This window comes from Rhinolophus sinicus, chromosome 16 (assembly GCF_057876585.1).
Source record: "Rhinolophus sinicus isolate RSI-liver-muscle chromosome 16, RSI-T2T, whole genome shotgun sequence".
NCBI lineage: Eukaryota > Metazoa > Chordata > Mammalia > Chiroptera > Rhinolophidae > Rhinolophus > Rhinolophus sinicus.
In genome coordinates, this window is record NC_142516.1 from 7,022,019 (window position 1) to 7,049,770 (window position 27,752).

Below are 27,752 nucleotides of genomic sequence, written 5' to 3' on the forward strand. Positions count from 1 at the left end.
CTTTTCTGAGCCTCTAGCAGTCAGGTTCATGAGGCTTCCTGCCTGACTGCCCTGGCCCCTGCTCTGTGGTTTTCCATCCCGGCAGGCGGCCAAGAAGGGCCAGGGGTGGGCATGGGGCTGAGGCTCAGGAAGCAGACGGAGGGGGACACCAAAGTGGCAGGAAGCCTCCAATCCACTCGTGGCCCTCCCTACCCTCATCCACTGCCTGGTGGGTGTTGTCTCCACAGCCTGGAAGCTGGACCTTGCCTCCACCACTTTGGCTTTAATTAAAAACAAAGTGGTATTGACTTACCAAATTAGTCTAATGCAAACAACCTGGAAGTTTATAAAGCAAAAAGTGAAGGTAGCACCCATCCCTCCCACCCCACCTCCACTCCCCAGGGACAAGTACTGCCAGTAGTTCCTCATAAATTCTTCCAGACAACTGTGTGCATTTACAAACATATATGTATCGATAGTTGTATTTTTTTTAAAAAAGAAATCATGCTATATATAGTCCATTTTTTAAAAAAAAATTTAATGGGGAATAGTGTATCTCTCCAGGGCCCATCAGCTCCAAATCATTGTCCTTCGATCTTGTTGTGGAGGGCGCAGCTCAGCTCTAAGTCCAGTTGCTGTTTTCAATCTTTTAGTTGTAGGGGGCACAGCCCACCATCCCATGGAGGAATTGAACCGGCAACCTTGTTGTTAAGAGCTCTATTGCTCTAACCAACTGAGCCATCTGGCCGCCCCTCTAGAAGCTTTTAGTTGTAGGGGGCACAGCCCACTATCCCATGGAGGAATTGAACCGGCAACCTTGTTGTTAAGAGCTCTATTGCTCTAACCAACTGAGCCATCTGGCCGCCCCTCTAGAAGCTCAGCGGCAGCTGCTTGTCTTCAATCTAGTTGTGGAGGGCGCAGCTCACTGGCCCATGTGGGAATCGAACCGGCAACCCTGTTAGTGCTCACCCTCTAACCAACTGAGCTATCAGGCTGCCCCTATACAGTCCATTTTTTATAAATTAGAAACAAACAAACACGTTTTTAAATATAAAAACATTGTGTAACCATTATTTTAAAATTTTGGAAAATAGTTAAGCCAAAAGAAAAAAAGCAGCCCATAATCTCATCATTCCAGAAATATCCACTATTAACACTTTAATCACCATAATACGCAAAAGATATCTTTCTTTTCATTTGATTTCTTTCCTTTTTTGCCATTTAAAAAAAATATTGTGATACACATAAATGATGGCGTTCATCATACCTGGAAGTTAAACAACATAATGATATAATGAACCTCTTGAACCCATGTCCCAATGAAAGACCAGACAGGTGCTAGAAATTCACACCCCTGGGTTTCCTCCCACATCTCTGCCTCCCTCTCTGAGACAACTGTGTTCTTGAGTTTTGCTTTGAAAACTTTAATCACTCTGATAGGCAAAAGCTATTTCCTGTCCCGGGTTCTGAGAGGTGCCCTACTGCCCACTGTATGCTTAAACAATGTATTGTGTAGTTCATTTGTCTACTGAGTCTTGTCTTTTTCACTCCTTATGTCTCTAAGATTCATCCATGTAATTGCAGCTCATTCATTTCCCCCTGCTATTTAATATTCCACACTGTGAAGGTACCACCATGTAAAAACAGTCAGTTCTACTGTGGGTAGATATATAGGCTGTTCCCAGTTTAGTATTATTTCAAGCAATGCTGCTATGCCCATTGTTGTGTACATGTGCAAGAATTTTTCCCAGGAGGGGAATGCCCATTTTTACCTTTGTTTTGCAAAGGGATTATAGAGATGCAGTTCTTTAACTTGTTTTCTTCACTTAAACATCCGTAAATATCCTGGCCATCCCTTCTGTCAATATGTATTGATCTGCAGCATTCATTTTAGCAGGGCCCCTATCATGGCTATTGTTATTTTTCACTATCACATAAAGTTATGTAAAGAATACCCTGAAAATTATAAGTCAACAACATTTTTAATCTTTACAACGAGGTTGTTGTTCTCCCTATTTTCCAGAGGAAGGCAAGGAAAAGGTAAGTAATGTGCCAGGCCTCACGGCTAGAGAGGGCCGAGCTGGATTTGAATCCAAGGTGGACACTGAGTTCACCCAGAGTGACTACTGGGTGCAGGGCTCGGGAGGCCCTGGGTAGGGAGCCCAGGGAGAAACCCAACTGATTTCAAGCGCAGTGTGCTCCGAGACTCAGTTTCCCCATCTAGGTCATGGTGACAATAAAGCCAGTTAGAAGTGGGCCTGACCCACACCAAAGGGGTCTGGAAGGCTATTTTCTTTGTCACTACGGCGGCTTAAAGGAGTAAACGAGGCGTTCACGTGGCCGGGCCGGGGGTAGCCAGCCCGTCACCCTTCCCCACCGGCACCGCTCGGGGGCGGAGCCAGTTGCGGCCCCTCGAGGCTCCGCCTGCCTTCCTGGCTTGGGCCTGAGCAGAGGCGGCGGCGGCGGCGCTAGGACCCTGCTGGCCGGGGCTGCGGCGGGGCCTGGGCGGCCGGAGGAGCGGGGACCCCCGGCTCTCCGCACCCGGAGCCATGTGAAGGGGCTCGGGGGCCGCGGGGGGCCGGGCGCTCCCCAGGGGAGGTGAGCAGGTGCTGCGCGGGGGCGGGCAGCGGGAGGGGAGCTGCCTGCTTCTCGGGGGGATGGGAAGTGATGATGCGGGGGCCCGGGTGGCTGCCCTAGACCCACTCTCTAGGCAACCGCCCCCGGAGATCCCGGTCCTCGCGCCCAAGGGCCGTCGTGGGGTTCGCGGGGCCTCCTCCCGCTGACTACACCATTGGAGCTCTGGGACCCTGCCGCCGTTCTGCCTCCCTTCTCTTCCCAGCTGGGACTAGGGCTCTGGACCCCCCAGAGTGCGGGAGTGGGGGAGGTCAGCGCAAAGGGGGCGCAGAGGGTGAGTCGCCCCCACCCCAGGTGGATTCACGGGCTCAGCGCCCCCCATTTAGGAATTAGGTGGCCCCTCCCCCTTCTACCCCGTCCTCCTCCCGCGCAGCTCGTGGGTGCATCCCGACCCTGCGGGAGGACTCCCCGGGCTGGGAGAAGCAAAGCCCCCAAACAGAGGGCAGGGTGTGGCCCTCACCCACAGACTCAGCCCAACTGCACGGCCCACGTTGGGGTTGAGTCCATGCGCCGGGCCCAGCACTCTGGACTGAAGTCTTCCCAGACTGAGCAAGTTGCTCCCCAACAGGCATGCCCTCTGTGCCAGGCTAGGTGACGGGCAAACACTCGGTGGCTTCTGACCCATTCCAGCCCTGGGGGATCTTCGAGGGGGATCCCGTCAGCCTCATCCCTGGGCTGCTCCCTGGAAACAAGGCCCCCCAGTAGGCTCTGCAGAGCACTGTAAGGCATTTTGCCTCTGAACCTCAGTTTCCTCATCGGTGAAATGGGAAATAAGCGCCCCTACCTTGCCGTGTTGCTAGGAAGGTGAGTGAGTGGGTGATGCTTAGCATGGCTTGTGAACACATTCCTGATAGAAGAGGGAAGTCTCTGGGATAGGCATCAGAGGATGGGGGAGTGTTTCGCTGGCAAATGAACATAAATTAACACTGGCCTTGAATAACCCAGTGAGTTACCTACTCATAATTACTCCCATTTCACAGATGAGGACACTGAGGCTCAGGTCACATGGCTTGCCCGAGGACCCTCAGCCAGTAAGTGGTGGAACCAGGATTCACACTTGAACCTGAGATGCTGTACTGACCATGGCCTTCTCCAGAGCAGGATTGTGACAGGGCTGACAAGGTGGACGATCTTCCTGGCTGAGGGCACTGCTCAGGCAAAGGTGGGCAAAAGATGTGGGGGGGAGGGCTGGGAACTGGAGTGCTCTAGTATGTCTGGAGCAAGGGGCATTTGAAGGAAATAGTAGTGAGTGGGGAGGCTCAGTTCAGAGAAGCTCCTGGCTCAGCTGGACCTGTGAGGGCCTGGAATGTCAGAGGCTTCTAGGCTGACGGGGGCGCGACTCTGAGATTCTGGACTCCTGGCTTTTGCCTTAATGGGCTGTGAGTGCAAGGACAGGTCACTCTTCCCTTCTGATGAGCCTCAGTTTTCTGATCTGTAGTTGATTATAGAGTCCCTGGGCCTCCCAGACTGGCTGTGAGGGATGGCCTGGGAGAAACCTGAAACCCGGCTGGCGAGGCGGGGAGCTCCCGTGGAGAGGGGGCGGGGTTGGGCAGTGGGCAGGGTCAGAAGCTAACCAATCAGGAGCGGCGTGGGGGGGAGCCTCCTTTGGCTGGAAGTTCTCTGGCTATTCCCGGTGGCTGTGTAGGAGTAAACGGCAGCTAGGTCAGGGGGCGGAGATAGTAGAGGGAGCTGAGAGGCCCCAGGAGGGGAGGACAAAGCTGGGGAGCCGCGAGCCCAGCTTCTTCTCCCTCTGCACTGTCCCAAACTTAGTGCCCGCTGGACTTGAATCTGCTGGAGGTGGCTGGACACAAGTACTTGTTTCCTTTTGACAGGTGGGGAAAAGGAGAGGAGCTGGGGTCCTATGAGGATGGGGATCGGTTGGGGAGTGAGGAGCAAATCTGGGCTTGTCCCCTCACAGCAGAGGCCACTGGGGCTGGGGCCGAAAGGAAGGGCTGCCCAAGGCTTCATCATCCCCCGAGGCCCCTCACCCACCCTCTGAGGGTAGGGCTGGGATTATAGGCCGTTTGACAGATAAGTCTGTGTCCTTAACCCCCAAGATCTTACTGTTAATTAACGAAGTCATTCAGCGATCCTCCTGCACCCATCTCCAGGGCTCTGGAGGCACAGCAGAGAATTTGAGTGAGGACCTATGTTGGCTGCGCCCTCAGATAACGCTCAGCCTGGCCGCAGATGAGACACGGGAAGTTCATGGCCCACCGCAGGCTTGGAGGATGAGTGGGTGTGTGCAGGAGGGCAGGGTGTTGCAAACAGTTTCTGAGACCTGGAAGCATGCAGTGCAGAGGAGTTTGGGGACCTGTAAGGAATGTTGCTTTATTCCTAGGCCACAGGTACCTAAGGCAAGTTTTAGAGTAGGGGTGTGAATGAGGTTCCTTCTGGGTGGGGGCCAGGACCCCCCAGGTGCGGAACTACTTGCCTAGGACAGCCCGTATATGGAGAGGCCCCTGCTGAGGGAGCAGAGTAGGAGAGAGCAAGGAGCAAGGAAAGAGGCAGGGCTCAGCTACCGCCTGGCTGTGTGACCTCAGGCAGGTTTCTGCCCTTTCTGGACCTCTGTTTCCATCTGCAAAATGGATATAGCCCTGAGCCTTGAAGTCATGGGTGGGTAGGAGAGCTGGCAGGGGTGGGAAGGGTGTAGCCTTTGACCAGCTGGACCTAGAGGAGGACACCCAGGCCATAAACCTTTCTGTGGCTTGCAGGTGTAAGTCCGAATCCCTGCCCCCTGGGCCACCTGCAGGACGCTGGCCCCTGCCCCTCAGCAGCCACGAGAGAGAGATGAGTAGCAACAAAGTAAGTCCCCCTTCATTTCCTGTTCTCATCTCAGCCTCTTACATCCCTCTGTAAGATGGGCTCCTTCCGACCTGTCTCAGACGCAGGCCACCACAAGTTTCTCTTTCTCATCAAGAAGCGGCTGATACCTGGCAGGCCCTGATTTTGAGCCCTGCTGTGGCCACTGATCCGTGTGGCTTTAGGCAAGATCCTGCCTCTCTCTGGGCCCAGGTCTACCTCTGTCCTCCTAGGCTTGATTGGTCCATATGTGGTAAAGGATTGTCTGAGAAGTTGACTTGGAGTGCTGTGCAGGGGGTGGGGGTGGGGAGGTAGAGGTGAGTGGGAGGCTGGGGATGGGGGCAGTGGTCAAAGATACCACTTTGAGGGAATGTTGTGAGCATCACTCTGGGTGTCAGGATTCCCCATCATCCGTTCATTCATACTTGCCTGAGCATCTACTGTGTGCCTGGCCCTGCACATCCCTTTCCCAGGATCTACTGTACCACAGCCTTGGCAGAGCCTGAGGGTTGGGGGCAGGGTGATATGTGTGTATCAGTCTGGGTCCAATCGGCAGAGAGAAACCACACCGTAATTTGAACAGAGGAAGTTTAATGTAAAGAGCTATTACCTATAATTAGACATTGGAGTAACAAGAAATTGGAACTTTAAACAATACAGGAATAGCAGGTATAAGGAGCAGCCGCCACCTCCAGGCCTGAGGCTCAGGCCTTCCTGGAGAGGGCACAGCTATGGATGGCAGAGAACTCACTGGGGTGCCGTGCTGGTGGAAGCCACAAATCTACCCTCTTAGGCTACAGGGAAGGCTGTTCATGGGAGATAACTCTCTGGAGGCGCCCAAGGTCCATATAAAGTCTGCTCTAGGGAAGGGAAGTTGATGGTATCTGAGTCTTTGCAGGTGGTTGAGTGTACTGCGTGAGCTGAACTCTGGAGAAGCTGTGATCACAGCGAGGCTGACCTAGTCCCAGCCTCAGAGCTCATGGTGGTGTGATCAGTACTGTGATGGGGGTGCACAGGGGGCTGGAGGAGGCCTTCCTGGAGGAGGTGGTGTCTGAACTGGTCTGGAATGAGAAGCAGGAGTTAGGTGTGGTAGGTGGCAAGGAGGCGGGGCACCGAGCCTGCAGGGTCACTGGGCCCTTACCGGCCTCTCCCCTCTCCAGGAGCAGCGGTCAGCAGTGTTCGTGATCCTCTTTGCTCTCATCACCATCCTCATCCTCTACAGCTCCAACAGTGCCAGTGAGGTCTTTCATTACGGCTCCCTAAGAGGCCGCAGCCGCCGGCCCATCAACCTCAGGAAGTGGAGCATCACCGATGGCTATGTCCCCATTCTAGGCAACAAGGTAGGGCAGCCACTCCAGGCAGATCCTCCCCGTAGCCCACCGTCACGGCTCCCTTCTCTTCCTCCCTCCTCTGCTCCACTCCCTCGATCCCTCCTAAAGGAAAGGGTGGACCCTGGGAGTCAAGGCCCTGGCTTGCAGTGCCTTCAGCCCCTTGTATGATGTGTGACCTTGGACAAATGCCCTGCCCCTCTCTGGGCCTCAGTTCTCCAAGTGTCCATGCTTAGCACTAAAATCCTTCCATCTCCTCAGTCAAGGAAAGCTGTCTCTGGTTTTCACTGATCTGTCTCTTCTGGGTTTGGGAGGACACTGGGGTACTTGACAACACAGAAACAGCCCCTGCTCCTGTCACTCTTGGTCCTCTGCCCCTATTTTGTCTTCTTCCTAGCCATTTTACTTACCACCTGGCATTATTTTATCATTTACTTGTTTGCCGTCTGTCTCTCCGACCATGAGTTCTTGAAGGCAAGTGTGGGGTCTCTTGTGCTCATTGCTCTGTCCCAAGTACTTGGCCATTAGCCAGCTTGCTATAAATATTTGTTGAATGTTAAATGAATAGGCTTTGCTTTCTGTCTTTAAAATGGGCATAGTAATTCCAGCCTCCTGGAAGCCTGTATGTACAAAGCATAGGGCCTGGCGTGGAGTGGTTGTGACAGTGTTGACTTTCCTTGCCCCCCCAGACGCTGCCCTCCCGGTGCCACCAGTGTGTGATTGTCACCAGCTCCAGCCACCTGCTGGGCACCAAGCTGGGCCCTGAGATTGACCGGGCTGAGTGCACAATCCGCATGAATGACGCACCCACTACGGGCTACTCAGCAGATGTGGGCAACAAGACCACTTTCCGCGTGGTGGCCCATTCCAGTGTATTCCGTGTGCTGCGGAGACCCCAGGAGTTTGTCAACCGGACCCCCGAAACCGTGTTCATCTTCTGGGGCCCCCCGAACAAGATGCAGAAACCCCAGGGCAGCCTTGTGCGCACCATCCAGCGGGCAGGCCTGGTGTTCCCCAACATGGAGGCCTACACCGTCTCTCCCGGCCGCATGCGCCAATTTGACGACCTCTTCCGGGGTGAGACGGGCAAGGACAGGTACCAGCCTCCTGCCTGCTCCCTCTGGACAGCCCCTGCTCCCCCTCAGTGTGCTCTGCCCAGAGGCCTGTTGCTCCTAGCATGCACTGCTCTCAGGGTGTGGTCATTTCTTGCCACCCTCTGGTCAGGTTTCCTAGAGTTCTCTTCATGTCCGGCTCTTAGCACAAGTCATTTCCAACATGCTGTGCATGGCCTCGTTTCCCAAGGAGGGCTTCCTCCTAGCATGCGTCGTTCTGAGGAAATGAGGGTTCCCAGCATGCTCCGCTGTAAGGTTGCACAGTCTCTGCTGGCATCTTTCTAGGAGAGCTCCCTGAATAGTGTGCCTCTTAGAAAGTGTTGACTGTTCCCAGCACTTCTTGCTTTAAGCATACTGTTGCTCCCAGCATGCTCTATTCTATGCATACATCACTCCCAGCACTGCTCTGACTAATCTCCCTAGAAAAGCTAGGCCAGTGCCATCCAATAGAAATATAATGCAAGCCACATACATAATTTAAATTTTTCTAGTAGCCACATTAAAAAAGTAAAAGAAAAAGGTGAAATCATTTTTAATATGTTTTGTTTAACCCATTATATCCAACATATAGATCATGTACATATTTTGTTTGATTTATACCAAAACATTTGAAGTTTTGGAGCTATTATAAATGGTATTAGAAAAATCTTTTTTGGTTCCTAATTATTCCTTGCAGGTATTTAGAAATATGATTGACCTGTGTGTGTTGACCTTATATCCTGTAATCCTGCTAAACTTACTTATTGGTTCTAGGAGATTTTTGTAGATTCTTTGATGATTTTCTATGCAGATGATTATATAAGGACATGCAAATAAGGACAGTTTTATTTCTTCTTTTACGATATATATGCCTCATTTCTTTCTCTTGCCTTATTGCACTGGGTAGAACTTTTTTTTTTCTTTTAAAGATTTTATTGGGGAAGAGGAACAGGACTTTATTGGGGAACAGTGTGTACTTCTGGGACTTTCCCAAGTCAAGTTGTTTTCCTTTCAATCTTAGTTGTGAAGGGCACAGCTCAGCTGCAGGTCCAGTTGCCATTGTTAGTTGCAGGGGGCGCAGCCCACCATCCCTTGCGGGAGTTGAACCGGCAACCTTGTGGTTGAGAGGACGCGCTCCAACCAACCGAGCCACTCGTTCGCCCCATGGACCTTTAATACAATGTTGAATTGTATTGGAAGTGGTGAGAGTAGACATCTTTGCCTTGGTCCTATGGTCCCTTGGGGGAAGCATTTAGTCCTTCATCATCGAATATGATGTTAGCTATAGGTTTTTGTAGCTGCCCTGTATTATCTAATTTGCTAATATTATGCTACTAATATTATTGTTAAACAATAAAAATATTGTTGATATTTTTGTATCTGTGTTCATGAGAGATATTGATCTATAGTTTATTTTGTTCTGTCTTTGCCTGGTTTTGGTACCAGGGTAATGTTAGCCTCAGAAAATGAATTGGGATATGTTTCCTCTTCTATTTTCCTAAAGAGGTTGTATCGATTTAGTGTTATTTCTTCTTTAAATGGTTGGTAGAATTTGCTAGTGAAACTATCTGGGCCTAAAGAGTTCTTTTTCAGAAGATTTTAACTATGAATTCAATTTATTTAATGGTTACAGGATATGGTTATCTGTTTCATCTTGGGTGAGTTTGGGTAGTTTGTGGTTTTCAAGGCATTGACCCATTTTATTTAAGTTGTCATGTATGTTGTTTTTTTGTGTGGTTTTCTTATTATTCTTTTAATATTTGTAAGGTCTATGGTGATATCCTCTTTTTTTATTCTTGATATTGGTAATTTGTGTCTTTTCTCTCTTGTCAGTCTTGTGAGAGGTTTATTTTCTTTTAAACTTTTCAGAGAACCACCTTCAATCAAATATATCCAAAATATTTTTTCTTTTTTTCTCCCGTCCCTTGTCCTCCCCTCCCTTCCCTCTTTCTGGAGGGTGCAGCTCACAGTGGTCCATATCGGGATCGAACCGGCAACCTTGGTGTTATTAGCACCACGCTCTAACCAGCTGAGCTAACCGGTCACCCCGTATCCAAAATATTTTCAATTCAACATGTAATCAATGTCAGAAATTATCAATGACATATTCTACATTCTTTTTCTCATACTCTCTAAGAAATCCAGCGTATATTTCACATTGACAACACACCGCAGCCCCTGTCAAGGGCTCACAGGTACCCACATATGTTCCATGTGGCTTCTGTAGTGAGAAGCACAGCTCTAGGCTCTTAGCTCCTTCTTCCATACTTTGCTCTGAACTTGTCACTGTTAACATGACTGTCTCTGATTAGTCACCCCTTGGGAGTTTGCTACTAGAATAGGCACAGCTGCTTCTAGCATGTTCTGTGGTCATGGTCGCTCCCAGCCTGCCCAAGTGTGTCTGGTCTCCCCAGGAGTTTATTCCCAGCATGCCCTCTTCCTACTCTTTCCCTCAAAGGAGCTCTCTCCACACCCCTCACCTCTGCTCAGACAAGCCCTCTGCCGGTATGCCCCTGCTCCCACGGCGGGCAGGATTGGGGGTGACTGCAGTGGGGGGATGAATGGGTGGGTGGAGTTTTTGGAAACTGGGGGGATTGACTGGTTCCCCTGCCTGTCCCACCCCTGCCTGCATGCCCCCTTATCATGCTTGCTCTCTGCCCGCAGGGAAAAGTCCCATTCGTGGTTGAGCACAGGCTGGTTCACTATGGTGATTGCAGTGGAGTTGTGTGACCACGTGCACGTCTATGGCATGGTCCCCCCTGACTACTGCAGGTGAGCGCCCCCCCAGGACAATGCCCAGTCACTGGCTGCGGGACAGAGCTGGGGGCCTGGAAACTGGCTGGAGGGACTGGCTCCTTGGAGCTACCCCAAGCTCAGCCAGAGTCCAGAGTTTGTGTATTAATAATAACTATTATTACTATATGAAAAGCCCACAAGGTGACAGCTATTCTTTACTGAGTGCTGAACATGTCCCAAGCATGTCTATATTTATTATCTCATTCACTCCTCACAGAGACCCTAAGAAAAGTATGTTATTATCCTCATTTCATAGATGAGAAAAACTGAGGAGGACATTTTGCTAGTGCCCTAAGGTCCCACAAACAGTAAAGTGTGGTGGGCAGGCTCTAGAGCCCACAGACCTTACCTCTACCCTACTCTGCCATCCTCTTAGGGACAGGAAAAGGTTTGCATTTTTTTAAAAAAGAAAACATTTGGTGGTCACAAACCTAATCTACTCTGCACCCATTTTACAGATGGGGAAACTGAGGCCCAGGGAGGGGTAGGGATTTTCTCCACTGAGGTCCTACAGCAGGTCAGGGGCTCACAAGGGGAAGGGCCCTGCCAGTGCCCACCCTGCCCTCATGGCCCCCATCTGCTCTGTCCCAGCCAGCGGTCCCGCCTGCAGCGCATGCCCTACCACTACTATGAGCCCAAGGGGCCGGACGAGTGTGTCACCTACATCCAGAATGAGCACAGTCGCAAGGGCAACCACCACCGCTTCATCACCGAGAAGAGGGTCTTCTCATCCTGGGCCCAGCTGTACGGGATCACCTTCTCCCATCCCTCTTGGACCTAGGCTGCCCTGCCTGTGGGGCCGTCACAAGGGATACAAGAGAAGTGGCTCTCCACCCAGCCACTCCACCAAGGGCCATCTCCTGGCCAATCAAGGCTGGCCGGAGTGTCTCCTGTCCAGTCAGGGTCTTGAAGAAGTATATCTTCCAGCCAGTCAGGGCCTAGGGGTAGCTCTTGGCCAATCAGGGATTTGGACTTCTATGTGGTTAATCAGGGGTGTTGAGATTTCTTGTCCAGTCAGGGTCTGAGCATAGTCAATCAGGGTATTTCTGAGTATTGTGAGGCTAAGGACACGTCCTTTCCCATGAGGCCTTGGTTCAAAGCCCCAGGATGGTCCACAAATCACTTCCTGTTGACTGGGACAGTGGGGTCCTGTCCCAGGCTGCTGGGAGCTTTGTGTTGCCCCCTCACTTCCTAGAGCCAGAAAGAGGTTGCATGGGAGGTGGCCACTGTCTAGAAGCCGGCTGGGCATTTGTGGGGTTTTGTGTAGGGGTCCCAGAGGTGGGAGGCCAGCGTCTTGGTCTTGGTTCTGCCCAGAGTGGCCTTGGACAAATCCCTTGACTCCTCTCTGGCACCCTTCTGCCCATGTAAGGTTCTGAGGGTCTGGGGTTCCCTTGATGGGGGGCTCAGCTCCCTGGGGAGTCTCAGATTGTTGGGAGCTCAGCTCCCTGGGGATCTCGGGTTCCTTTCCCCATCTCTTCCTGGAAATTAGGGTATTTTTGTGCAAACTCCCCCAGGTTTGGGGGACTCTGATAAGAATGGGACAAGCCTTCAGCTGTTTCTTAGCCCTCTGCCCAGCTGCCATTAGCTTGGCTCTTAAAGAGCCAGGCCCCGTTTTCTGCCATCCAGCAGCGAGGCTTTCCACCTGTTAGAGGAGCCTTTGGGGCTGAGAAGGAGGGGACCCCAGCCAAACTGGGGTTTCAAGCAGTCCCTTTGCAGTTTCTGGAGTCATCCAAGGTTCTAGCTGGGCTTAGGAGAGCTCAAGGGGGCTGGGAGCTGTGTTGCCTGGGTTCTGTCCCCCCTCACTCTATATCAGGCACTTTATTGCTGGGCCACAGTGGGGTGGGTTTGCCCCTGCTCTTCTGGAGCCTGGAAGGGAAGACTGGAGGGCTTTTCTGGAGGAGGCTGTTGAATGAGAGGGGCCAGGTGGAGGAGGAGGAGACCAGGCAAATGATTGCACATGTGTGTGGGTGTGTGGGGGGCAGTGACTCCCCCAGACTTGGTTTTGTAATGATTTGTACAGGAATAAATGCACCTAAGCTCCGGCTCCATTTCCTGTGTCTCCTGATCGGGCGGGGCTCTCTCTGGCCTGGGGTTTTGGACTTCCTTGGGTCAGTGCCCACACCCTCCAGGTTGGGAACTCACATACAAGCAGGATGGCCAGCTTTTTCAGCTGGCCAGTGAGTCATGCATTTTACAGTTTGGGTGGAGAGCTAGCAGTTCTGGGGGTTGGGGAGGTGTGGGGTTCCCAAACCAAGCCCACCGGGCTTTTCCAGTCCTGCTGCTACCTTGCCTTTGGGCAAGTCATTTCCCCTCTCAGAACCCCCGTTCCCTCGCGGCTGAAATGGGACCACACACTATACTCAAGGAGCTCAGGTTCTGGGGAGGGGAGGGGCCCCATGACGGTTCTGCCCCAGTCTGGCCACTAAGGGCAGCAAGGGTTACAAAGACAATACCACAGATGCTATGAGAAGGGCTTTTGAGACCTGAAAGATGAACAGTCCTGTAGGGGTTGAGGGAAGAGTTTCCTGCAGGGAGAGAAGGAGGGCGGGAGAGAATGACAGCCCTGTCACAGAAAGCATCTGGGGGGATAGGAGGGAGGAGGCCAGAGCAGCCCATTGAGGGGAGCGGGTAGGTGGTGGGGTCAGAGGTTGGCTCTAGGGCCTGGGGGCGCTGAGGGCAGGGAGCCAGAATTTCCTGCAGGACCCAGCAGGCAGGAGTCAGGCAGGGCTGCAACCCTGTGAGGGGTGTGGTGAGCTGTGGTTGAGTAAAAGCCCTTGTTTTCGACTCCAGGTTGGCAGAGGGAAGGGGGTCCATGACCTTGGGAGATTACAACCTGTTTAGGCAGATAAGATGCCCTTGGGAGCAGGAGGCATAACAAAGGGTGACTGTGTGAGACAAGGGCAGGCGGCCTGCTGGGAACCCAGAAAGAGCTTTCCCTGGGCGCTGGGCCAGCTGAGATGGTGGTCCATGGAGCTGGGAGGAGAGAATGGCACCCTGCATTTGTCTCTCGGTTCATGGATACATTCTCTCAGTAAGTAGCCACGTGCCATGTGCTGTATTAGGTGCAATTGAAGAGGGAGGGAATGTCAGGTGGGAAGAATGGTCCAAACAATAGCCCATTGGTGGGACCCACAGCCTCGCTGCCCAGCAGGCAGCAAGACTACAGAAGGAAGGAGCAGTGGGAGATGAGAACCCTTGGCACCAGATGGCAAAAGGCCATGAGTGCCAGCCTGAGGGGGACAAAGGCTCAATCCCTCTTGTTTGGAGAGGTCATCCTTGCTCAGACAGCAGGACAGTCAGGAGGCTGGGAGGTTGCTGGGCCTAGAGCCTGAGCCAACCACGCATAGCAATGGTGGTGGTGCTGGGCGTGTTGGAGAAACAGGGACTCCTTGCAGAGACATTATGTGGTGAGCCTAAGGCGCTGCATGGGGATGGGGATACAGGAATGCAGCACCCTCCAGCCCTGTGCAGAGGCTTCTGGGAATCTGCCCACTGGGGGTTATGAAGGGAGATGTGGGAGGGGCTTAAGAGGGGCTAGGTTGCTGGAGGTGGACCCTGGGAAAATTCAGTTTAGCAGCAGCAAGAAGTAGGACTGGTAGAGGATGCTGAGGGCAGGAGGCCTGGGGCCTAGTCCTCAACCCCACAAACTTCCCCCCGCCCTCCCAGAGGGAACTCATGGAGACTGGTACACTCATTGCCAAAATTATCTTCCAGAAGCCACCTTATCATAGTTCTCTTTGCTCGGAAACCTTCACTGTGGCCAGGACCAAACCCACCTCCTCATTTGGGATTCATGTCCCCCTGCATCCCTGTGTATCCCTCTTACCCCTGTGAGCCCCTCCACCCCTGCTCGGGTGTGGGGGCATCTCCCACCAGCTGCAAACCCCACATGTGCTTCCTGGATCAGCCAGTTTCCTGCGGGTGCTCAGTAGTCCAGCTGGGCCCACTTGGGGCAGCCAGCCCCTTAGGGGCCCTGTGTGCTGATGCCTGGATCCAGCTGGGAACCTCAGAGTGAGGCCGGCCCAGATTTAGTCTCCAATGCTGGCTTGTTTTCAAACCTGGGAATTCTTTCTTTAACCATGCTTTTAAAAATTGGTTTCATTTGATATGGTTATGTTTTTAGGTATTTTTAATGTTATAAAATAACTGAAACTATACAAATGATATAAGATAGAAAGTGAGAGCATCACCTATTCTCTGTTAAGAGTCTAAGGTATAACCTTCCAGATTTTTCCTCCATGCAATTTTTTTCTTTCCCTCTCTCCCTCCCCTCTCTCCCTCCTTTCTTTCCTTCCTCCCTCCCTTCCTGCCTCTTTCCTCCCTCCCTGCCTCTCTTCCTCTCTCCTTCCTTTTTTTCTTTCTATAGGTTATATCTGAGAAAAAAAAATCCTGAAATTCTAATATTCCAGCATTGCTGGAAAATCAACAGGTGAAAAATCAATGAAATAGTTAAAACTTAAAATAGGTTTCTTTTTTTCAGTTTTTAAGATTTTTAAATTTATTTTTTTATTGTGGTAAAAAAGGAAGAAAGAAAAGTACATAAGAGTTACCAGTTAACCATTTTTAACCATTTTGTACAGTTCATTAGTGTTAAGTATTTTTACATTGTTGTGAAGCAAATCTCCAGGACTTTTTCATCTTGCAGATCTGAAACTCTATACCCATTAAACAACTCCCATTGCCCCTTGCCCTCAGTCCTGGTAACACCATCCTACTTTCTGTGTCTATGAATTTGACGACTTTAGATGCCCCGTGGAAGTGGAATCATACAGTATTCGTCTTTTTGTGACTGGCTTATTTCATTTAACAGTCTAAGGTATAACCTTCCAGATTTTTCCTCCAGATAACCTTCCAGATAATGTCCTCGAGCTAGTACATCTGTGTTAAAAGTGTTTTATACAAAAAGTGATAGCTGCTTGTTGTATTGAAAAAAAAAAAAAAAACAGAAGAAGGAAGGAAGGAAGGAGGGAGGGAAGGAAGGAAAGAGAGAAAGAAAGAAAAGAAAGAAGTGCAAGTCCCACCTCCACCCCATGAGCTCACGCACACACACACCCTTCTCAGTTCTGCTTTATTTCTTCAACTTGAAGATGCCATTGATTTGATTATAAGACAACACAATTTCAGAGATGTTAAAATGCAAAGAAAAAAAAAATGAGGACTAGATTTTACACACACACATCCCTGTCCCTGCATGTTTAGAATTGTTGAAGGTGGGTAAGTCCAAGGCAGCTGGGCTTTTGCCAGTTTTTCTTGCCCTGCCAGCCTCACAGATCTCTGGCTTCCTTTCTCATGTTGACTCTAGGGCAGTCACCACCTCTCCACTCCCTGGCTGTACCACTGTCCCTCCCACCAGTCAGTCCCCACGGGCACTAGGAAACCGTCCTGTACACATTTTGTGCCCGTGTGTGAAATTCCTAAAGGTGAAGGGCACATTTGAAATTTTGATTGACATCTTCAATTTGCTTCCCTCAAAGGTTGTTCCAATGCACACAGCCACCTTTTGGAGAGGGCCTTTCAAACAACTTCTAAGGCAGACCCTCTGACTCAGCACCTGTCCTCCCACAGATGGGGAGACTAAGGTCTTAGGGAGTAAGGACCTTGTCTGATGTCACAGGTGGCAGAGCTGGGACTAGATCCAGGCCTTCTGGTATCTAGACTGCTGCTGTTGCTAAGAAACCACCCACCTAAAGTGGTCTCACTCTCTGGGAAGTCTCACTCTCTTGCTCAAACACTTTCCATGGCTCCCTAGTACCTGTAAGACAAATTCTAAATTTAACCCACCCTATCATCTGAGACTGCTGCCTCCAAGGTCATGGTTTAGTGGTCAAGGGCCGGAGTGCTGAAGCTGCACGGTCCTGGTCTCTGTTCTACTACATTATTGAGCACCTACTGCTATGTGTCAGTCTCCATGGATAAACACATCACTTTCTTCTTGGGAACCGCAGGCAAGCTATTTTGCAGGTGTGTACCTCACTTTACTCCAGGTTTAAGAACTCACAGACATGGCCTGAGTCTGGTGCGCTGCCCTGTGCCTGGTACTGCAGTAAGTGCTCATTAATGGGGGCTGTTCTTTTTATCAGGCTCGTCAGTTCCCCCATCCGGGTACAGCATTCTGAGTGTCCCACATACTCAGGCTCGCCTCACTGGGAGCTGCCAGGTAGCTTCATGGGGGCAGCGTTGGTTTTTTATAATCTTGTACATAACCACCAGCTGGCAGAGGATTTCGTGGGTGGTCTTTGGGGTCCTGGAGAGTTTCAGTCCCAGAGGAGTTCTTTGGATCCCTTCCAACAAGGGAGGAGGAATTCCAGGTGGGTCTTGGCCCAGGTGCCTTGGACTGGACCTGAGGAGGGACTGGAGGACTGGTCTGGCCAGCAAAACCCCCTGAATCCGTGCCTTGGTCCCTTCCCTCCCTGGTCTGGCCTCTCTGCCACCAATTTGCTGTGGGATTTTGTACAAAAAGCCTCTTCTATCTGGGCCTCAGTTTCCCCAGCTGTCATATGGGAAGCCTGGTCCTGTCCCCCTGGAGCAATGCGGGCATGGAGGAGGTAACGCTGGAATGGAAAACCCTCAGCAAACTGTAAAGTGCTGTGTGAAGGTGTAGGCACAGCCACCCGGATGGAGGACTCCATCCAGTCTTGCTCTGGTTTCCCATTAAGACTCTGCTCTGGTCCAGTCTCCTCCCTGCCCGGTCTGCTCTCCTTCCCTCCTCCCTCCCTCCTGCCATCGCGAAGCTGGCTCCCGGCATGCCACGCGCTGCTGACAGCCTTATAAATAGTCTCCTTTGCGGGTGGGTGGCTGGCGAGGACAGGCAGGGCACGCACTGGCCCCGGCACCCAGCCGCACCCCACCCCCAGGTCAGTGAGTGCCCCTGTCTGTCTGTGCACGTGGGGGAAGTGCCTTTCCGGGGACTGGGGAAGCCGCAAGCATCTGGGGAGTGCGTGTTTGTGGCGTCGGGATCCTTGGGGTTTGTGTGGCTGTGTGTGTCCATGGTTATGATCTGTGTATATTTGCCTATCTGTTCTCCCCAGGCTCTGCTCTGGGTATTCATGCCACACTGTGCGTGCGTACGTGTGTGTGTGTGTGTGTGTGTGTGTGTGTGTGTGTGTGTGTTGCAGTCCCTCTCAACCTCCTACACAGTCACCCTTTTGTCCTGCCTGGTACTCCTGGAGCTCCAGGTTCCTGTCCTTGGCACATCCCAGCTGGGGCCCAGGGAGGGGGGCTATGGCCTCACTCCCTCTGTCAATGACCTGGGCTGGCAGAGCAGCCTCTGTGATTGGAGGAACTATCCTGTCAGTTTGAGTGCTGGGGGGATGGGATGCCCCCTGGATGTTTGGCCCCTGCCTCAGCCTTCTGAAAGGGCAGGGGCGCTGGGGCCAGCACCTGGGGACTTTCCTGAGCACTGCTCAGCTACCAACCCTGGACTCTTCAGGGCAGCAGGACAGGGCCTGGGGTGCAGGCCCAAAGAAGGGACACCAGCTGCCCAAGGTCACACAGCTGAGTGATAGATTTGGGATTTGAACCCTGGTTGATTGCCAGCCACTGTAAAGGGTGCTCTTGGTTGGGAGACGGGACACCTGGGCCTAAGTTGTCTCTGTCCTTCTGGCCTCTGCTCCTCAGGCTTCTGGGGAGACCACCCTGATCCGGGGGCCGTATAAGGCCTGGGTGCTGAGTATGTAACCCAACTCCATCCTGGACCCCTGGCCTCTGTGAGGCCTCCTCAGGACCCAGGTTATTTTGGACCCAGTAGGTGGCAGATGCCAACAGACAGAGGGGCTTAGGTTACTAGGAGGGAGCGGAGCAGGGTGAGGTCAGAGGCAAATCCTCAGGTGTCACTGCAGGCTGTTCCTGGGCTGGGGACCCTCCCCCTCCCCTGCCAGCTGCTGGACAGTGTTGGCAGCTACTACCGTTCCTTAAGCACACTCAACAGGAAAGAGGCTGTAACTCATGCCTCTCAAGCAGCACAGTCAGCAAAGCTGCTTAAGGACCTACTGAGTGCTGGGCCCAAAGCAGCAGAAAACGGCAGCTCCAGGTTTGACCCCAGCCAGGCCCTGGAGCAAGTTTCTCTTCTCTAAACTTCAGTTCCCTCCGAAGATGGCTGTGAGGATGGAGTGAGGCTCCCCAGCCCTGTGCTCAGCCTGGGCCAGGGGAATACAGGCCTGCAGTACAACAGAGATATTCAATACAGTGACATTGGGAGAATTTTAGAGGAAATACCTGCCAATGTGGGAGTGGAGGGCAGAGTCCAGGAAGGCTTCCTGAAGGAGGTGACACCTGAATTGAGTCTTAAACAGTAGCACCTTGGGTAAAGGCATCCAGACATTGGGTGCAACATGAGCTGGGGCCTCGAGGTGAGAAATGGTCACTGTAGGTGAGGGAGCTCCCAGCAGTAGTTCAGACAGCAGCTGATAAAGCTGCAGAGGGGTGGGGGCAAATCGCCAGGCTGTCAGCTACATTTGGGGCCCAGGCTTTATGTTGGGAAATGAGAGGGCCACACATGGAAGAGTTTTAGGCAGGCAAGTGACATAGTCTTATGCTTGTGGGAAAATGCTGCGGATTGCCTGGTGGGGTATGGAGGTAGGGAAGCCACCTGCCTGAAACAAGGAAGTGGCCCTGAGGACACAGACTAGAAAGAAGTTCAGGAACCAGAGGGCTGGGGTCAGCTTATGCAGGGCGGAGATGGGTGTGAGAGAAGGGCATCTAGCTATGGACGCAGGAGGGACTGTTCAGAGCCTGAGGGGTCTCTGCCATATCTGGGGGCTGGCTAGAGAGGCTTGGGCTGGCTAGGTAGGGATGTGGGCTGGGGTCCCTGGGAATCTGAAACCAACAGTGAGAGGGTGGAGTAGAGGCCTGTGGTGAGGGTCCCAGGAGGGAGGAATGCTGAGAGGGTTGAGGGTCAAAGGGCAAGGCAAGATCAGGCTGTGATGGTTGCTAGTAGCCTTGGGGAGGGTGGGTGGAGGCCAACGGTGTATAGGCAGCAGTTCTAAAGAGATTGATGGTAAGGGGAGGTTGAGGGAGGTCCCTGGGCGGCTGTGGAAGCAGAGTGGGGTCCCAGGAGGGGTTGGGGTTGATCTATATGCTGAGGGGATGGGAGGGCAGTGGAGCAAGCTCCTCAAAGGGGTCAGGGGGCAGGAGCCACATGGGGAGTGGAAGTTGGTCCTGCAGGGGGCCAGGGAATGAGAGCCTAGGGACCCCCTTATTTGAAAACTGCAGGACAGTGTCCACAAGAATGGCCCCCGCAGCTTCCACAAGAATGGCCCCCGCAGCTTCCTCCCTTCCGACTTTTGTGTCCTTTTGAGTATCTGCTTCCAAACCACATCCCAGCGGAGGACACACCCAGCTCCCTGTCACTCCTCCTGCCTCCGGCCTCCCCAGCAGCTTTCCTCCCAGCCCTGGGGAGCCCAGCGTTGTCAAGGTGTCAGGCAGATGCAGGACTGCACTGTGTTTTCTGGGATTTGCAAGGGGAGCAGCTGAGCAGTTGCTGGCGTCTCTGTTTATGCCTCTCAGTGGCCAGGAGGAAGCTGCTGTCCTTCTTGACAGGTGAGGCAGCGGAAGCACACAGAAGAAAGACGACTTTCCCAAGGTCATCCAGGCTCTTGGGCCTTCCCTTTACCCAGCAGCCCCCTCCGCCTTCTGAAGGCATGTCAGGGCCTGGCACACACCGGTGGCTTGGCGGAAGCAGAGGCAGGGTGGTGAGAATCTCGCTCACCTTCCCCATCTGTACCCTTGTTTTGCAGAGCGCTGAGTCGGCTCCCCGGACCTTGGCAGAATGGAAGGTATGAAGGCTCCTCTCCTCTCCTTCTCACTGCCTGGGCCTCAGTGTGCCCATCTGTTAAAGTGGTGCGCTTTCGGGAGACGCTCTGGGACTGCCTGAGGGGGCCTGTGTGGGAGCCTTCAACCTCCTCCTCAGGCCTCTCACGGAATGTGCCAACTTCAAGATTAATTTTAGAAGTGACGAGGCCTCCTTGAGGAGAGCCCCATGGCTCACCTCCTATGCTGGTATTTTTAGAGCTGAATTCCTGCCTCTTTCTGGAGAGGGTGGGCACTGGCAAGGAGAGGCCTGCCCTGTGGAGAAGCCCCAAGTGTGCAAATGCACCTCTGTGGGATGCAGTTTCCTGGTCATCCAGTGGGGGAGGGTCCTGGGGGTGTCTTGGACCCTCCTGGCGCTTATGGGCTGGGCTTTGAAGGCGTCATGAGCAGAGAGCCTAGTTGGCCTGCCTTCTGTCAGCGCCACCCATCCCATCTCTGGCACTGTGCCTCAGCCTGGGCAGCTCTTAAAGGAGCCCAGTGGGCCTGGCTGCTGCTGCTGCTGCTGCTGCTGCTGCTGCCTGAAACCCGCAGTCACCCTTTCACCCCTGGGGCTCCAAAAGTCAGCTGCCACTGGGCTGTGGCCTCCCCCACACTCAGGCTTGTGCCCGTCACACGGTAGGCAGGTGGTGGGAACCCATAGGAGAAGTCATTCTTCTGACAGCTCCTCTAGGCTCTAGCCCCATGGCCAGGAGGGCCCCTGGGAGCTGCCGAGCTCACCTACTCATTAAGACAGTGACAGAGAACCAGAGAGGGGCATGGAAATCTTTCGTAAGGTCTCACAGCAAGGTTCTGCTTCCCCGGAGAAGAAGGGAAGGCCAGCAGCCTGGGAAGAGGCCCTGGCTTCCAGTTCAGGTTCTGGAAGCCCTGGAGCAGGCCCCTGCCTCTCTAGGCTTCAGTTTCCCTCTGTCGGTGGGGCTGTGGTCTAAGTTCTAAGGGTCTGCGAGGCAGAGGCTGGAATGTAAGCTGGCCTCCCTCTGGGCAAGAGTTCCACTACCCACCACAGCCCTCTTCCCCGGCAACTGTCTCCAGGGCAACATATGTTGTGGTTGCCAACTCCACATTTGTACCACCCAGGGAAGGCGGGGGGTATGGGCAGGCCCAGGGCCTGGCAGGGGAAGGGTAGGGGACACAGCAGAACAGGACCATGGGTGCCTGCTGCTCAGCAGGAAGCTCCCGCAGTGAGGAAGACTCTAAGGCTAGAGGTTACCCGCTGCTGCCAGCCAGGGAGGGGGTGTGAGGGTTGGCATTTGAGCCCCTCGGAGTCCCCCCCACGGCCTGTGCCTCTGCTGGTCCCTCTGCCTAGAACACCCTCTCTCCCTCTGACCTGTCCCAGTCTCTGAGTTTTCCTCACCCCATCACCACTCACTCTGGGCTGTGACTTGTCTGCCTCCCTGGCAGGAGCCCGGGCTGTGTCTGTCCCTCTGCCTCCGGCCCAGCACAGGCCTGAGACTCTGGAAGTGCTTCTGGCTATTTGTCAAGCGAGTGACTGAACTCTGCTCCCCTTTTCTCTCCCACAGAGAAGCTGAAGAAAACCAAGATCATCTTTGTGGTGGGTGAGTCCAAGGCAGGCGGGTGAGGCACTAGCAGGGGGGTCTTCACAGGCACTGGGGGGAGCCAGGGCCTGGGGCTGCACCCTGGGCTCTGCCCATCCTTCGCTGGATGTCCCCGGTAGACCCTGTCCCTGCGGGGGCCCCATTTCTTGGGGCTTCTGAATGGGTGGGCGCTTGCAGGCGGGCCTGGCTCAGGGAAGGGCACCCAGTGTGAGAAGATTGTCCAGAAGTACGGCTACACCCACCTCTCCACCGGGGACCTCCTGCGGGCCGAGGTCAGCTCGGGCTCGGCCAGGGGCAAGATGCTGTCGGAAATCATGGAGAAGGGGCAGCTGGTGCCACTGGTGAGTGGGCCCCGGCCGGGTGGGGGGTGGGGGGTGATGGTGGCCTTGAGGAGACGTCAGCCAGCAAAACCCATGACAAACTGGCAAGGCTGACCATGACCTCCCTGACTATGAACCCTTTTGTGGATCCCCATTGCCCTTGTCAGAAAATTCCTTCCAGAAGCTCCCAAGAGTCTCCAGAACCCTGCCTTGCTGACCCCTCCGCCCTCCCACATCCTGGCCTTTCTGTCCCCTCAAACTCATTATACTCCTTCCTGCCTGGAATGCTTTTTTTCCTCTTTAGCTTTCAGACCTTCCTGAAAGGAAGGGCTGATACTGCCCCCTAACTTTCTACTCCAGTAGCCCCTTTCTTTACCCATATCACCTGTATCATGCTTGGAAATTGATAAATCAGCTTTGTAATTGTTCCCTCAGCAGACTGTGCATTTCGCAAGGGCAAGGCGGGTCTGCTTTGTTCACAACTGTATCCTTGGGGCCTCAACAGGAGCTGGCTGAGAGGAGGAGCTCAGTTAATATTATTGAATTAATAAGTGATTTGATCCACCAGTCAAGTCTTCTCAGTTCAGAGAAGGCCAGGAGAGGGAGGCTTGCTTGGGACATCTGTGTTAGAGCAGAGGGCTTTCAGCTGTGGGGCAGCACACTCCAGGGCCCAGATGAGGGGGGGAAGAGGGGCTCATGGCCCCTCCTTCTGCTGTGCCCCCAGGAGACAGTGCTGGACATGCTCCGGGACGCCATGATGGCCAAGGTCGATACTTCCAAAGGCTTCCTGATCGACGGCTACCCTCGGGAAGTACAGCAGGGGATAGAGTTTGAGCAGAGGGTAAGGCACCACCTGGTGGGTGGCCTGTGGGGGCTGTGATGTGGGCTGGCCAGGGAGAGGCTGATGTGACGGGCAGAGAGAGAGACTGATCTGTGGGGCTTGGGATAAGGAGCGGAACCAGGGGAGACTTTCTGGGATTCTTTTTGGAAGTCTAGAGGAAAAGTCTAGAATAGGAAGCACCAGGCTGGGGAGTTCACAAGCCTGGGCTCAGGTTCCAGCTCAGCTGCTCAAGGCCTTGGGCCGTTATTCTACCTGTGTGAACCTCAGTGTTCCCATCTGGGAGAGACAGGGCACAGCTGCCTTGAGGGCCATCATGGGGATTAGAGAGTATGTATCCTGCAAAAGTGAGGCTTGGCACCCTGCAAATACGTGGTCAGTGGGGCAGGGAATAGTATAGACAGCTGGAAGGGTCAGGCCAGTGTGGGGAGAACAGAAGCTGTTGGGACAGGACACCTAGGGGGGATGTGGGAGAGGGACATTCAGGCCTGACTGGAGACCTTGAATGCCAGGGAGTGGAGTCCAGTCTCCTTTCAGGGGCCACAGGTGGTCTGGCTGGAGAGTGGGCCTTGAGGATGATGCCTCTGAGCTGTCTGAAATGGGTGCCCACAGGGTGGGAGTGCCTCGCCCCCACACACATGTACAGGCATGTGCATGCACACACAGGCACACAAGCACTCATACATGTGCACACTACATATGTGTGCCCAAGGCCACAGACATACGCATACATGCACACAGGCTGTGTACATGTGTACACACATCTGGCAATGCACACACACGTGCCTCAGGCAATGCACGTACATGAACTCAGTACACCTATACACAGGTATGCACACACATGGGCACACACATATATGCACATATGCCTATACCTCTGGCGTCACACACCATATGGGAAAAACAGATAAAGCTGCAAGTGTCTAAGCGGGAGAGGTCAGCAAGGGTGCTGGGGGGCTCAGGGAGGGCTTCTTGGCAGAGGGACTCCTTCTAGGCCTTGCAGTGGGGACTGAGATGGGCTGGGGACAGAATCAGACCCTCATTCCCACTCCCCATCTCTGTGAGGCTAGGCCCATCTTTAGGCTTCCATAGCGTTGGGCTTCATCCAGAGGTAGGATACTGTATTTCTTGACCTCTAAGTGGCCGCAACACCTCAAGGAAGTATCTACCTTGATTTGGGCCTCAGTTTCCCTATCTGTGAAATGGGGGTTGGCTGGGCTTCCTTCAGACTAGGAGGACATGGACCTAGCCCAGGCATGTCCTGGCCTGGCCCACATGCACCAGCTGTGTCACATCACCTCTGACCCCCAGGGCCACATTCAGAAAATGGGGCTAATGAAAGTCCCCAGCCCTCCTGGGGCTGTTGTGGGTGCTGGTATGGGCGCCAGCTAGGCACAGGGCCCAGCCCTGCTGTGGCCTGCAGGGGTCTAGGCCCTGGTCTTTTTGAGTCTGGACACCAGGGGGCACCAGGTCTTCACCAAAGGAAGACGGGTCGGCCTTATTCCTTCTTGCCCTCCCACGCTTCCTGGTGATGAAACACTCATTCCAATAACAATGACATTGTTCAGAGCCTCCCCGAGCACTGCAGCCCCTCAGCCCTGGTTCCTTTGTCAAGTCCTTACCCAGCCCCACTGGTGTAAGATAGACACCTCTCTGCCCTCAGGGACTTGGGCCAGGCTGGAGAGAGGGACATTAGGAAAATATCCAGAGGCCCTCCTGGCGTTCCTCAGAGGTACTCCAGGCAGAAGTAAAGGGGACTGGAAGAGCATGTCCCAGGGGGCTGGAGATGGTGGTGGGGGTGGCATCCAGGAAGACTGTCCAGAGGAATGAGCGTTTAGGTCAAATCTGAAAGTGAGCACTTATTATTGGGGGAAAGAGTTCCTGGGAGCTTCCTGGCATGAGCAAAGGCCTGGTATAGGAGGAGGTTGAGAGCCATCCTTCACTGCAGGGAGTCAGTGTGGCTGAAGCAAGGTGAACAAGGGAGAGAGAAGCGGGAAACGAGAAGGGCTGGGGTGGGGGCAGGCCCTTTTAGGTGTGTGCACTTTCTTCTGTGGGCATTGTTTTTAGGAAGGTCTATCAGGCTGCCTTGGGAAAGGGCTTCAAGGTCTGAGTAGATCTCAAGTGGGGCCCCAGAAGTGGGAAGATGGGGAGGAGATGGCCCCAGGGGGCAGGAATGGGGCCCTTGTGACTAATGCCCCATCTGCAGATCGCAGAGCCCTCGCTGCTGCTGTATGTGGACGCAGGCCCCGAGACCATGACGCAGCGGCTCCTGAAGCGTGGAGAGACCAGTGGACGTGTGGATGACAATGAGGAGACCATTAAGAAGCGGCTGGATACCTACTACAAGGCCACAGAACCTGTCATCGTCTTCTATGAGAAACGTGGCATCGTACGAAAGGTGCGCCCCCTGCAGGCCCAACGGAGCCCTAGGAAGCCCAGCTTTTGCCTGGCTTGGCCTCAAATTGCCGTGTCGTTGGGCCAGCCCTCCTCCCTGGGCCTTGGTTTGTTTCCCCACTGCTTTGATGAGGGGCTGCTGTCCACTGTGGCTGGGCTCAGGAGCCAGGCCCAGCCTCTGGAGGAGGAGCCTGCCTCAGTGGGGCCCACCCAGCATCTCTGTGCTCACGGCCTGTCTCCCTATAGGTCAATGCTGAAGGTTCTGTGGACAGTGTCTTCTCCCAAGTCTGCACCCACCTAGACACTCTCAAGTAGCAATGCTGGAGCCCCTTCTCCAGCTCAGAGCTCCACCCCACCCCTGCCCTGACTCAGGAGTCCTGGCCTGAGCTCAGCGCCTCCACCCTGCACAGCGGGAGCACAGACAGAGGAAGCCACTTTATCCTGTTTTCATGGACAGCTGAGCACTAAAGGAATTTCCGAGGACATTCGGTTTTACTCCTTTTTCTTTGCTTCCATCGGGGTTGATTCGCATGGAATGGCCACCCAGCTTTGAGTCCCCAGCCCCTGCTCCTCCCCATTCTTCCTCAGGCCCCTCAGCTGCCTCAGCCAGCCGCCCCTCCCCTAGCTCACCCTGGGCCCTTCCTCACACAGGGTGTGCTGGGCTCAGGCTGTGCCAGGCCTGGGGACGCAGGGTGACTGAGGCAGCGTCCTTGCTCTCTGGGACTTTGGGTAAGGCAGAGCTGGACCGGAGTCCTCTGGGTCCTTGCTGTGTGGACTTGGTCCTGACCCATCATCTCTCTGAGCCTGTTTTCTGTGCCTAACCCCCGCTGGGGACTGAGCTATAGCAGGTAGAGAGGTCATGGGCACTGGAGGGCTCCCTGGTAGTGGGGGCAGCACATGTCAGCTGACCAAGTGGGCAGTGATTGGCCTCCTGATACAAGAAGCTCTGAAGGTCTGAAAGGGCATCAAGATTGGATGCAGGGGTGGTCATGGTCAGGAGTGCCTCCTTGAGGGGTGAGACCTAAAGAGCTTCCTGCCATGTGGCCCTGGACAGGTCACAATCTGTCCTTTCTAAGCCCGGTTCAAAATTTAAATTCGGCTCAGTGCCCCCTTCCCCTCCCAAGGTTAGGAAGAGAACACACTAAGCAAGGGGTGTAGGCTGTTAGTTACTGAGGCCTGTGGGAGCCACAGACCGGAGAGGCCTTGGGGATGTGCCAGGCTGGGGTGCTTTGGGGAGGTCCCAGAATCCACTGGGGAGAACCATCTTCCCTTTTCTTTTCTCTTTCACTCTTTGACCTCATCATGGAGAGAAAGGCTCCATTTGGTGCTCACGTGTCCTTAACACCTGTCTCAGCCCCAGCTGGCTCCCTTTAAAGCCAAGACGGCCCTTGGCGGGCCACACCTGGCTGGAATGAAATGCTGTGTGCGTTGATTGCGCCCATGATGTGTCCCTTCTATTTATGGCAAGTGTGGCTGGTTTTCCATTTACATTAGCTATTTAAACTTTCCTTTAAAATAAACGTATTTAAGTTCTAAAAGGTGAGTCTGTTGAAAGAAGAACATGAAATAAATAAATGATAATTGTCGTGCGGGAGACCCTGCTCGCTGCGCCATTTGTCGTGCAGGGAGGCCTGCTGGGTCTCTGCTCCCGCTTCCCATACAAGAACGCAGGATATGGTGAGGCCAAAAAGGAACACCCACGGAGCCATAGGTAGGGGAGTCATACCACTATATTCTCTCTGGTGGCACTATACTCTCACTAGAGGCTGGATCCACACTGTCCGCAAACCGCCATCCACACTTGCCAGCCCAGCCGCCATCTTCTCGCTAGCCCCCATTCTTTCTTCTCTTTCCTCTCTCTCCTAGCATAGCCACAGCAGTTATATTAGTGGCCAATGGCTCACTGGTTACAGCTGACGGCCAACTAGCCACAGCTGATGGCCATGCAATCACAGTTGGCCATTTACTACCTGAGCCAGCACCTGTCTATGTGAGGCCGAGAGCCTGGAAACTACTTTCTGGGGCTCTGCCCCCACAATAATACAGGGGAGAGAGGAGAAGGCAGGCATGTGGGGTGCGCCATCCTGTCTGGGTGGGGTGCGGAGTGAAGGTCTCTGTGGGGGCAGAGCCCCAGAAAGTAGTTTCCAGGCTCTCGGCCTCACATAGACAGGTGCTGGCTCAGGTAGTAAATGGCCGTCAACTGTGATTTC

General features: G+C 53.6%; 2 protein-coding genes across 13 annotated transcripts; both read left to right on the top strand.

Moving 5' to 3' along the window:
- Positions 1 to 2,437: 2,437 nt before the first annotated feature.
- AK1 (adenylate kinase 1) lies at positions 2,438 to 27,080 on the top strand. 5 transcript variants are annotated; one of them, XM_074331077.2, is made up of 7 exons: positions 2,438 to 2,577; positions 20,365 to 20,403; positions 21,955 to 21,990; positions 22,168 to 22,331; positions 23,035 to 23,151; positions 25,355 to 25,546; positions 25,789 to 27,080. In XM_074331077.2, exons 2-7 carry the CDS (start codon positions 20,397 to 20,399, stop codon positions 25,855 to 25,857), a joined length of 585 nt encoding a protein of 194 aa, XP_074187178.1. In that variant the 5' UTR covers positions 2,438 to 2,577; positions 20,365 to 20,396; the 3' UTR covers positions 25,858 to 27,080. The 5 variants fall into 5 exon arrangements, with proteins under 5 accessions (XP_074187178.1, XP_088649375.1, XP_019584221.1 ...); XM_088793249.1 differs by lacking the exon at positions 2,438 to 2,577 and adding an exon at positions 3,635 to 3,775; XM_019728662.3 differs by lacking the exon at positions 2,438 to 2,577 and adding an exon at positions 17,367 to 17,484.
- On the top strand, positions 2,445 to 12,678 carry ST6GALNAC6 (ST6 N-acetylgalactosaminide alpha-2,6-sialyltransferase 6). Of its 8 annotated transcripts, none has more exons than XM_074331068.2 (7): positions 3,642 to 3,775; positions 4,725 to 4,852; positions 5,328 to 5,418; positions 6,576 to 6,755; positions 7,433 to 7,839; positions 10,499 to 10,606; positions 11,222 to 12,678. In XM_074331068.2, exons 2-7 carry the CDS (start codon positions 4,845 to 4,847, stop codon positions 11,409 to 11,411), a joined length of 984 nt encoding a protein of 327 aa, XP_074187169.1. In that variant the 5' UTR covers positions 3,642 to 3,775; positions 4,725 to 4,844; the 3' UTR covers positions 11,412 to 12,678. The 8 variants fall into 8 exon arrangements, with proteins under 8 accessions (XP_074187172.1, XP_088649372.1, XP_074187169.1 ...); XM_019728653.3 differs by lacking the exon at positions 3,642 to 3,775 and adding an exon at positions 4,429 to 4,445 and having other exon boundaries at positions 11,226 to 12,678; XM_074331071.2 differs by lacking the exons at positions 3,642 to 3,775; positions 4,725 to 4,852 and adding an exon at positions 2,445 to 2,577.
- Positions 27,081 to 27,752: the final 672 nt, after the last annotated feature.

Bases quoted from the DNA above. Each gene is read 5' to 3' on its own strand.
- AK1 (XM_074331076.2), top strand. From the start codon at position 21,582: ATGGGTGCCTGCTGCTCAGCAGGAAGCTCCCGCAGTGAGGAAGACTCT. The intron at 21,991-22,167 runs GTGAGTCCAAGG...GGGCGCTTGCAG, and splicing joins CAAGATCATCTTTGTGGTGG to GCGGGCCTGGCTCAGGGAAG. The intron at 22,332-23,034 runs GTGAGTGGGCCC...CTGTGCCCCCAG, and splicing joins AGGGGCAGCTGGTGCCACTG to GAGACAGTGCTGGACATGCT.
- ST6GALNAC6 (XM_019728653.3), top strand. The intron at 5,419-6,575 runs GTAAGTCCCCCT...TCCCCTCTCCAG, and splicing joins GAGAGATGAGTAGCAACAAA to GAGCAGCGGTCAGCAGTGTT. The intron at 7,840-10,498 runs GTACCAGCCTCC...CTCTGCCCGCAG, and splicing joins GGTGAGACGGGCAAGGACAG to GGAAAAGTCCCATTCGTGGT.